Genomic DNA, 10691 nt, shown 5'->3' on the forward strand with positions numbered 1-10691 from the left:
CTACGGCACGGTTTTGGCTGGTTGACTGTCCTCTCTCTTCTTTAGAGCTGAGGTTGTTGTTGTGTTGGGACCAGAAGCCAGTAAACTGTGAGAGACTTCGCGTTGATGCCGTTTAATTAAACTGCTTCACTGTACTACGACACTTGAACGTTGTCTTCCAACTCTAAACAGGAACTTCGGTCACCCGAAGCAATGAAAAGGTAGCTGACAATAACAGTTTAACACTATAGCGACTTGCTGTTCCAGCAACTAAGTTCGAACAAGCGAAAAAACCTTTTAAGTGTCCCGCATGTATGTTCATCCATCAATCCTATTCCTATTCTTCATAATATACAACCTCAACAAAATTTATACCCACTTCGTCCATCATTTACGCACCGCACGTTCCAACCCACTACTGGCCGCCCTCTTGACAGCACCACCACCTTTAGGTTTCGCAACCATCTTGGCAGCAGAACTAGCAGTAGGTGCCATAACTCCCGCAACCTTCTTGGCAGCAACAACTGCAGGTTTAGCAGCAGCTACTACCGGTTTAGCAGCCCGTCTAGCAGCGGCAGCTGCAGCAGGAGTTCCCTGCAATGACGCAGCTTCCGATAATTTCCCAATGAGATTCCTATTTGGTAAGTTCGATACACCTTTCAGCAAGTTATTGTTGGCAGCGGTTCGTGCTGGTGTTTTGCGTAAGATGCGTCCTACCCGGTTACCATCGACATCTGGTGTGTCTGGTAGTGCGTCTGAATGGCTAGCGAAGCGGACGGCAGCTGTCTTCTTTTTTGGTTTGGGTGATGGTTTCACTTGTTGTTCCTCTACAGCGGTATACGGTGGTTCATCTTCCAAAGCCGAGGGTTCGAATGTAGCCTTTGGATATGATACAGCATCGCCACCTGCTCTTCCTGGGGTATCACTATCATCTTCTTCATCCTCATTGCTGCTGCTATTATCATATTCATCCACATCGGATAATTCAGGCGAACTATCACTATCATGGTCATGTCCTCCTCGTCTAGTAATTCCAGAAGGTGTTGCTGTTGCTGGAGTACTGTGTTGTTCTACAACCTCCTTCTCGAATTCGGCCAATGACATAGGTGGTGGCAATGGCGCTACAATACTTTTAGGTGGTGATACTGTCGTTCGTCTAGCACCTATACTACTTGTTATAATATTGGCTGCCATAACAGATGCTACACTTCGTTCGCGACTTTGTCGCGCTTCGGCAGAGAATGGTGATCGATTCTTCAACAACGACTGCACTTCAATATCATAATCGTCCTTCACGACATCCTTTTCAAAACTTGTGGACGCTTCCATAGACTCATCAATAGAATCTAGTATCGGATGAGCTATCACAGGTTGATCAATTACGGGTTTACTGGCAGGGTGCAGCATAGACAAGATAGATTTTCCACCGAAGAGAGATGTTGGTGTTGGCTGTTTACGTGTTTGCACTCTCTTTTCTGGAGATTCCTTGGTTTCGACACTGCATTCAAAGAATTGGGTAAGATCACAAGACCAAAAAACAAGTTCATTGGGAACGCATTCCCACCTTTGAGAAGTAGATTGCGATCTTGGTGTAGATGGTGGCTTCATGAATGGACTTTGCACGCCACCAACACTCTGCAATGATAATCTACGTGCCACTATCTCACTCACAGAGGAGAGCGAGGAAGGAGGAAGCATAGACCTCGTTTGTAGATTGACACTGTTAGAAGGAGACTCCAGAGCTATTGGTGTTGGCTGCTGTGGGATGACACTACTAGCTGCGGGAGACTCGACAGCTATTGGTGCTTGCTTTACCGGGTCCTCCACTGGCTCAACTTCCTTTTCGGGCACGACTTCATCCACCATCATCATATCCTCTTCAACAGCCTCTTCAAGGTCCACCTTCATATCATCCAAAACACTCTCCGTTTCAACCTGTTCCTCTTCCAATACAGCATTATGGACCTTTGGTGTATGAGCTGTTGGAGTTGCTGATGAGGATACGGTACTAGAAGCTGCAAGTGAAGGCACAGCTGGAATATCACTACTGGATGCTACTGCTACTATTGGGACAGCAGGTATTATAGGTGGTGATGGTGGTTGAAGAATGGGCTGTGCATTTAATTGTTCTTTTAATGCTCGAATCAGAGTACGTTCAGGTACCTCTGATTTGTATGTAGAGTCTCGTAGTCTCTTATTTGAAGTAGAGGCTTCAGACGTGTCTAAGGTGTCAAAAAAAGAGATTATTAACACGTAAACCAAGCCACCCTTCCTTTAAACGCCTTCAACGCCGTGACGATTACCCGGCATCCTCTTCACTCCAACATCCTTGCTACTCGTCGCCACAGACACTGGCAGCTCAGAAAGAAGACTCTCCTCCCAAACCATGACAGCCTCACGAGCAACTCGACCCAACACCATCCTGAGATTCTCAACGATGAAGTGTCGTTCTCGATCTGCTTCTCCGTGAGCAGCAGGTAACGACTTGTGACCTCGTTCGGATATATACGAAGCAACAGCTTCACTGTATCGCCCATGGTATATATAATACATGAGAGCAAATGATCGTACAGCGGGATGTTGATGAGTGGCACAGTAGGAGAGAAGAATGGCTTCTTCTTCTGATTCGAGTGGGAATGTGAGGAGTAGCCTCACTCGTTCAGGTGTTGATGATCCTAAGTTTGGTAAAGGTTTGAGGGGGAACTACAGGACCACCACAAAACGAGCGTAGTTAATACCTGAAAAGCACTGCTCAACAAGACACTTGAACAACTCCCAATCATTTCCATCCTGTTTCTTCCGCTGATATGTAAAAGCTTCATCCAGTCCACTACACTGCAGCAGAACCTTCAGGACGATCTTCTCATCCTGAAAATCCGTCAATGCAGGGTTGACAATTTTAATGAAGCGTAGTGCTTCTTTTGGTTGATTGGCTAAATACAACGTCTGTAATACAGCAGACGGGAAGTCGTTTTCGATTGATGGATGGGTTAATTGTGATATTGCCTCCTACAAAAAAGTGAAAATAGATTAGCTGCAAAGAGCCGAAAAAAAGAAGTCTGCAATCTCAACGTAGCCAGTAACTCTTCAGCCTGTCATTAACCTGGTAACTTCCATGGTCCAGCGACCAATATCCAAATATAACCCTCCTAAAAGCTTCTGGTACCCCATACGAGGACAGGAAACTCTCTGTCTTGGCATCAATCCCATCAGCCACAGTAGTATCCAACAGTAAGTAGTATATGAAACAAGTCTTTTCCAGGGGGTTGACTTGAGATGCAATAATGTTGTTGTACAGGGTTTGTAGATCGTTCATGGATTGTGGTGGATATGCTTGTGATCCTATAAGATAAAAGTGGGTGAAAAAAATGCATGCATGCTTCTTCAAGTCATGCCATACCATCGACTTGACACATAGCTAACAGCCTATCAATAAACAGCATTCCAGTCAATCCACGTCGTTGTCGAATACCATCGGCAAGAGGTTGAGGATATGGGAATGTTGAAAACCAGTCTTCGAATATCGGCAACTTATACATTTGAAAGAAGAGATCGTAAGCCTACAGCGAAAAAAAGGGACTACCTCTGATTTGGAAACAAGGCAATTATACCTCGTCCTCAACAGCACGAACATTCGGCCTTAACATGTCAATCCAGGTTGCCAATCGATTCAAGAACAAGACACTACACTCAGGACTTCGTCCGCGTGGATACAGACTCTATGAACGTATAAAAAATGTTAATAACTTTGCACACCAAAAAAAGGGATGGACAGAAAGGTTGATTACCAAGACGGCAGAATCATCAGTCTGAGTAATATCAGAGACTTGCGCTTCATGTGCCTGTATATGATTCAAATCCACCTTCCATCCTCGCATCTCGTTACGCTGTCCCATGTGTTCACTTGTTAGGCGTAGCGATATGAAGACTTGGTGCTTATCTTCGTCGTCTAACAGAACCAAAAAATGAAATTGTCGGAATGAATTGATTGCAAGACCAAGAAACCTTACCAATTGACATGGCAATAGCAGTAACACGACCAGTACTATGTGGTGGGAATTCAAGCTGACCAACTGCTCTTGGATAGAATGGTCGAGTGTCGTCCTTTGAGATGATGAAGATTTCGACATCAGGTTTGGTTCTAGTAGGGATAGATAATAGTTTAGCAAAAGTAAAGTAAGAAAATCTGCGTAATGCTGAAGACAGTGCCTTCAACACTCACGTCATATCATCATCACTTTCACCACCTTGACCAATAACACAAAGACCGAGTGCATCTCCATGATACGATGGCGCAGCAGGCCATGTGACGGTATGTGTTATTGGGCCTACAAAAAAATCTTCAGGACTCTCCTCATGACAGAACCATGTTTGATCATAACATGACCGCATACCATTATTCGACATATCAAAAGTTCCAATCTCATGAAGTGTAGCGTCTTCAGTAGCATCCAATCCGAATACTGTAATCTGCCCTTGACTTGTACCGACAATCAAGAAGGGAGACGAGTTGAGCGATGGTACGAGAGTTGATATAGCTGTGACATTGGCGGTGATTGGGAGTTTGATGAATCCATGCTAAGTGATACAAGGAATGAGTCGCTGGATAATTTTTGATTGTTGTTGAGTGCACGTGCATGCTTACTACAAATCTTCGAGATGGAAGAATGAGACTGTATGACACAGACATGTCACAAGCCAAAGCAATGATTTGGGCAGACTCGGATCCTTTTTCTGTATTCTAAAGCATAGCCAAAAGGAAACATTACATCTTTTCCACAAGCCCTCGATTACTTTCATTCTCACAACGACAACATACCACAATAAAGGGCAGCGACACATTCATAGGACCATGAGCATCAGCATATATGGGCATGACGCTCCCCGTATACGGATCTAGCAGATTCAAGGGCGAAACACTACTGTCTCTCATTTGAGCGAGCAGGTAGTTTACGCTCCCTATTTGGATGGCGATGACGTCTTGGAATATGGCCTATCATTAAGTAAATAGCAAAATTAATACGATTTCAATAATATTGTAGCTTGTACCGAGCTCTGACTCAAACAACTCAAATGTCCAAACATGACCAAATGTTGAAACATACCAGCTTTGCACCTCCGAGGACAGTAGCCTTCCAGAGAAAGAGCAATGCGCCATTCAATGCACTGCGTACTTGAATGACATCCGAGTCAGCTCTCCATACAAATATGGGCAATGAGGAGGATGTTGGTGAGTGGTATGAATATCCTCCCATATGACGGTGAAGGATGTTGAAAGCGTATGGCGATGATGGGAGACTTAATATGTCCTGCATGGTGTGGATTATAGCCACTTTTTATATATGGTTGTGGTTGCTGTCTCGCTGTCCTTGTATCAGAGTTTGCTGTCAAGCTTTGGTGAGAGATGAATCAAGCTTTGTGGAGGCTGCGGTGAAGGTGAACGTGTCGAATGATTGTATTTTTATTTATTGATATAATTTACTCAGAAATTAATGAAATGACACGAAAGGAGCGTGTCCCGACTCCAGCAGGCAATCTTGAATTCCGAACATCAAAAGCGATTTGATTTGAACGTGTTTTGCAGTTGATCCAACCTGATCGTAAACTGTAGCATATAGAGAGAGCTCTGAATAGGGTAAATCTGCTTGCTTTTACTCTTGACCAGCCCCAGCCGTTAACATCAAATCGTGCAAACGGCGCAGGACGTAAGAAACACATCTTTTATCTTTTGGTTTTGGGTGGTAGACGGCTAATTCGGCTGCGAGTCACTAGATCTATTAGATCGGGGTAAGTTTGCGATGCTTTGGTCTGTGATGGGATTCCAATTGACGTTGCTTTCTGATACAAAAAAAAGCTACTATCATCTTCCTAACTTCGACAAAGCTTTCCAATTTCTAGATCCCTCACCCATACAATGGCCAAAAAGCCGAAAAAGCCGCAGCAGCAACCAACAAACTTTACTCCCTTCCGTGTCATCGAACGATATTTCAAACATTTGCCAGCAGTACTCTCAGAACATGTACTACACTGCCGTGACACATCGCATACCATTGAATCGCTGCCTGATGTGAGACTACAGTCCCATATCGTGGATCTGGATGCTTCTAGCGTGGATCCATTGTTTAAGAGTGCTGTAGATGGAAAGACGAGGTTGGTTACTGTAACGGGGATTAATGGACTGGTTGTTATACCGGATCTGCTGAATGATGATGCCCAGAGGTACATATATGTGTACTGTGCGGTTGTCGATCGTGTTGAATCAATTACTTCAGCCACGACATTGTGTTTTTTTGTGCGCCAAAAACCCACTCACACTCCATCCTACTAGACTCCTAATAACCAAATGCCTCACCGAATACACATGCAGACCAAACATCTCAAACCTAGACACCCACTACAACGTCCCCACAAACCCGGGCCTCTGGGCACTCGCAACCCGCATATGGTCAAACACACTGCATGCTGACAACGAAGCCTACTACCTAACTCCACGCGACGAGCTCCCCGTAACTGCCTCCGACGTTGATCCAGACGCAGCAAGTAAATCATACCATGATTCACGAGGTGCTGAAAGTAGTAGAGACGATGATGTGTTGGTAGATCCACCGACGCACTACGTGACCCATGTTAAGAAGATACCTGCGACGGAGGCTACGTATCGGTGGAGATGGGTGTCTGTTGGATTACAATATCATTGGTGCGAAAACACGCTGTTTTTACCGGCATTGACTGAACATTTTTTGTGTATAGGGCAACAAAGGACTACCACTACGAACGCCTGTCACCGTTCCCGCCCTTAGTCCACGGCTTATCCAAATCAATCGTGCAGCTATCGTCTCCTTTAACTTCATTCCTGGGCACCACATACTCACCCGAAGCAGGCATCATAAACTTTTACACACCCAAAGGTACCAACCCCTTGCAGCATCTTCAGTAACAAGTCACTCACTTCTTTTCTTACATCAAAGACACGCTCATGGCACACCAAGACCGGTCTGAGCCCGACAACACGTCCCCACTCGTGAGTATCTCGCTTGGTCTGTCATGTGTGTTTCTTATTGGAAGCGAGTCGAGGGATACGGTGCCTGTGCCGTTGCTGCTGAGGAGCGGGGATTGCCTTGTTATGAGTGGCGAGTGTCGGAGGAGCTTTCATGGTGGTTAGTTGCGTTGGAACAACTCTTGTTGTGATTTTCGCTTACTTGTCTGTTTTTTAGTTCCGAGGGTGATGCAGGGCACGCTGCCAGAGTATCTGGGTGTGGACAAGTGGGAGGATGCGGATGTTGGGAGGTATATACAGAATTCGAGGATTAATATTAATGTGCGGCAGGTGTATCCATAGCAACGCGAGAGGTGTAATTTATTATTGACCACTATTAGACTATTTTATACATACTGTTAATCACAAACTGTGTTCTTTCGAGATCATTGTTTTCAACCATTTCTAAAACTGGCAATGTACAGTGTTTTGAGGTGTATCATTTAACTTTATATGACTAAACTACTACCAGAATATATAACACACATTATGAGGCCATTCCCTCCAAAACCTATACACCCTTTTATCCCGTAAGCGCACCTCCAACCCCAGCGCTCTTACACAACGCACCAACCGCACTCGGAATGCTCCACCCCCTCACAACACTCGGCAGCACCTGCCACTGCATCAGCAAGCCAGCACTCATATGCCACGAGATATGACAATGCAGCGTCCATATCCCCGGGTTGTCGAATATGATTCGCACAATCGCGTACCCGTTAGATGGAAGCACTACCGTGTCGCGCCGCAACGGGTTAGTGATATTGGTTGGTGTCGCGCCTGTGAAGAGGCCGGATCCCATGGCGAGGATGTAGAGCGGGAGGCCGTGCATGTGGAATGGGTGGGCACCTAAAATGCGAAAATATGTGTTAGAAATGCAAGACACACAACAAACAAAAAAAACCGGATATTATATTCAACGAACGACGTACCAACATCAAGATTATTCAACACGAGATCAGCAACAGTCACATTCCCCACAGTCTCGACATAACTCGTACTCGTACTAACCAATCCACCCACATTCGCAAGCGCCAGACTACTCGTATTCATATAAGGCGTCCACGTCATCCCATTTATGAAACCCCTGTTTGTGGTTGCTCCATTACCCGCATTCGTAAACGAGATACTGAGATTATACCGCGATGTAGCTACCGGCGGTGTTTTCGGGATTGTGGGGACCAGCATGGATGGTGAGAGGTCTATACACGATGATGGTTGAGACGACGTATCGTCGTTCCAGTCGAGGGATGTTGGTGTGGTGGAGGAGTCGACTGTCGAGTACCGGAGTATGGCGAGGATGTTTGGGTTTAGCCATGACGGGGTGTATTTGAAGCAGGATTGGGTCATGGATGCGCGGATCCAGTAGGCAGAAGAGGGCTGGTTTGTTGTTAGAATTACCTGTGAGAGAAAGAAAAATGATTGTAAATTATCTTGTTTCAGTTGATGCAGGAATTTCTTGGCGATACTTGAAGCAAAGCAGCAAATGACAACGTACCGAATACCTCTGCGCAACATGTATCGGCACCCGATGCACCACAACTGGATTCACAACGGTCGAATCAGCCTCCACAACACTCAACTCGTGTCCATCAACACTAAACATGAAATCCGCAAACGCTCCCACGTTAATCAACCTCAGCCGATATTTCAACCCCGGTAAGAAATTAAATGCCGCGCGACTTCCACCACCGTTACACGTTCTCGCTAGATTACTCGAGCAGTTGAATATGTTTTGTCCGTTAATAAGACCATTGTCGGGTACTGGTTCGGCGGATGGGTTGTTTGGGAGGCCGGTTGTGAGGTAAGTAGCGACGAGCGATTGAGAGAAATCGTGGTACCAGTCTGTGAGGAGGATTACGACGTCCTTGTCGTATGTGTTTTGGAGTGGGTCGGAGGGGGAGTGGATTATGAGGGGGCCGACTATGCCGTCGTTGTATTGGGTGCTGGCGTGTGCATGCCACCTGGAAACAAAAGTTTGTGTTTTAACAAACAAGGAATTTGTTTTGAGGTCGGAAAAAAAACAGTCCCCAGATGTGGAATTAGGTTGCTTTGACTTTTGCAACAAACATTCTGCACACAGTCTCTACTCAGCGCATCCAGACAAATTGCAAGTTACGAAGACTCACCAAAAGGTACCATACTGATCCGGAACCGTGAAATCATACGTGAAATTGCCACCAGGCGGTATAGGACATTGCGTTACTGCGACAGTACCGTCCATCCAGTTAGATCCATTCTGATGTAATCCATGCTGTGTACGAGAAGAGAACGAGAATTCCATCAGTACATGACATCCACGCTGATTGCATGCCTCGTTTTTGGTGCCCTACCCAATGTAAAGCAGTCCCATTAACCAGATTATTTTGCACATTGACGATAATGCGATCTCCCATATTGGCTTCTATCAGAGGGCCTGGGTATTGTCCTAATTCGAAAATGCGAGTAAGTCAACTGGAGTCCCAAGATCACTCGACTTTTCTCACCATTAACAACAAGCATTTGCTTGACAACTCCATCCTGCGATCCCGTGATACTCGACACCACGAAATTATACGTCCTGGTATTCGGTATCGCAGAAACCACCCATGCCGGATCAGGCTGTATATTTGACTGACTGCTGGTATTCCCCCACCATTTCTTGACTGTGCCTACCGATATAACGGCCACAACACCCAGCACTACGATAGCCGATATGGCTAGTATGAGTATAAACCGGTTACGTTTGGTATTTGGTTTGTCGAGAGTGGATAGTTCGTAAGAGTGTGTTGGTGGTGGGATTGTGTGCTCTGGAGAGTAGGATGTTGGTGGTCTGCGGTTGGCGGAGTGTGGTAGGGAATGCCATTCTTTGAGACGGTGTTCTTCGTATTGGAGCTTGTCGAATCCGTTCATTTCCTGCTGTACAATGAGTCAAGTTTGATTCTTGGTAGCAAAAGCTTGGCCGTACAGTCGGAGATTGAATTCTGGCAAACCGTAAAGGCCAAGAGTCTGAAGAAGACAGATCAGAGATGCATGGCCGTGATGTAAAGCATCCAGATCGGTTCTCTGTGGTGTCTCTGGTGGCTGCCTGCACTCGAATGAATGATGGATTTCTATTTTTAGGGGTGAGCTGCAACGTCAATCAGGACGTATCGCGGCGAGAAATGTATCGATCGCAGACTGTTTGAGGGACTGGTACGAATGTATTGACTGACATTACAGTCTCACCGTCACGATACTATTTAAAACACGGGACAATTCGTCTGTAGAATCAGCAAAATTTGAAAAGTTCAACTTGAAATGCGATCACCAGCTATTTATTGTAATTGAAGCCCAAAATGAAAAAATACGCGATAAAATGACGTCCTACCTTATTGCAAACTGTCTCTTGGTTCGGGTTTGATTTCCGGGTGAGCTCTCTGTCGCACATTCAAACAATCGACTTGGACAACTCTCGCATCCATCCAATTCGAAAGGGAAAAGCACCATGGTACGTACCGGGACTCATTATCATAATGTTGAAGATGATATAGATTGCATCTTAATACCAGAGATGTGACGAGTAACTTTGGTTTGAGAGCAATGTCATCATGTGCTGTCGAGACAGCAATTACGTGAAGAGAACAGCAGCTATACAGATACATCCATTCTTTGTTTATTGGAATCAGCTACTTTGATTACTTCATTGTCATCAACC

General features: G+C 45.4%; 2 protein-coding genes across 2 annotated transcripts; both read right to left on the bottom strand.

The window, feature by feature from the left end:
* Positions 1-366: 366 nt before the first annotated feature.
* SmJEL517_g04550 (uncharacterized protein) lies at positions 367-5294 on the bottom strand (the record flags this gene model as incomplete). The annotated part of the gene is made up of 14 exons (XM_031170478.1): positions 367-1477; positions 1544-2201; positions 2283-2654; positions 2718-2988; positions 3083-3321; positions 3380-3539; positions 3591-3698; positions 3768-3928; positions 3990-4120; positions 4202-4307; positions 4374-4557; positions 4625-4720; positions 4799-4972; positions 5085-5294. 14 exons carry the CDS (start codon positions 5292-5294, stop codon positions 367-369), a joined length of 3981 nt encoding a protein of 1326 aa, XP_031023597.1.
* Positions 5295-7538: 2244 nt separating this feature from the next.
* SmJEL517_g04551 (uncharacterized protein) lies at positions 7539-9907 on the bottom strand (the record flags this gene model as incomplete). Its single annotated transcript, XM_031170479.1, has 6 exons — positions 7539-7864; positions 7948-8416; positions 8514-8979; positions 9145-9269; positions 9349-9443; positions 9502-9907. 6 exons carry the CDS (start codon positions 9905-9907, stop codon positions 7539-7541), a joined length of 1887 nt encoding a protein of 628 aa, XP_031023596.1.
* Positions 9908-10691: the final 784 nt, after the last annotated feature.

This window comes from Synchytrium microbalum (assembly GCF_006535985.1).
Source record: "Synchytrium microbalum strain JEL517 chromosome Unknown SmJEL517_scf0031, whole genome shotgun sequence".
In the NCBI taxonomy this organism is placed as follows: domain Eukaryota; kingdom Fungi; phylum Chytridiomycota; class Chytridiomycetes; order Synchytriales; family Synchytriaceae; genus Synchytrium; species Synchytrium microbalum.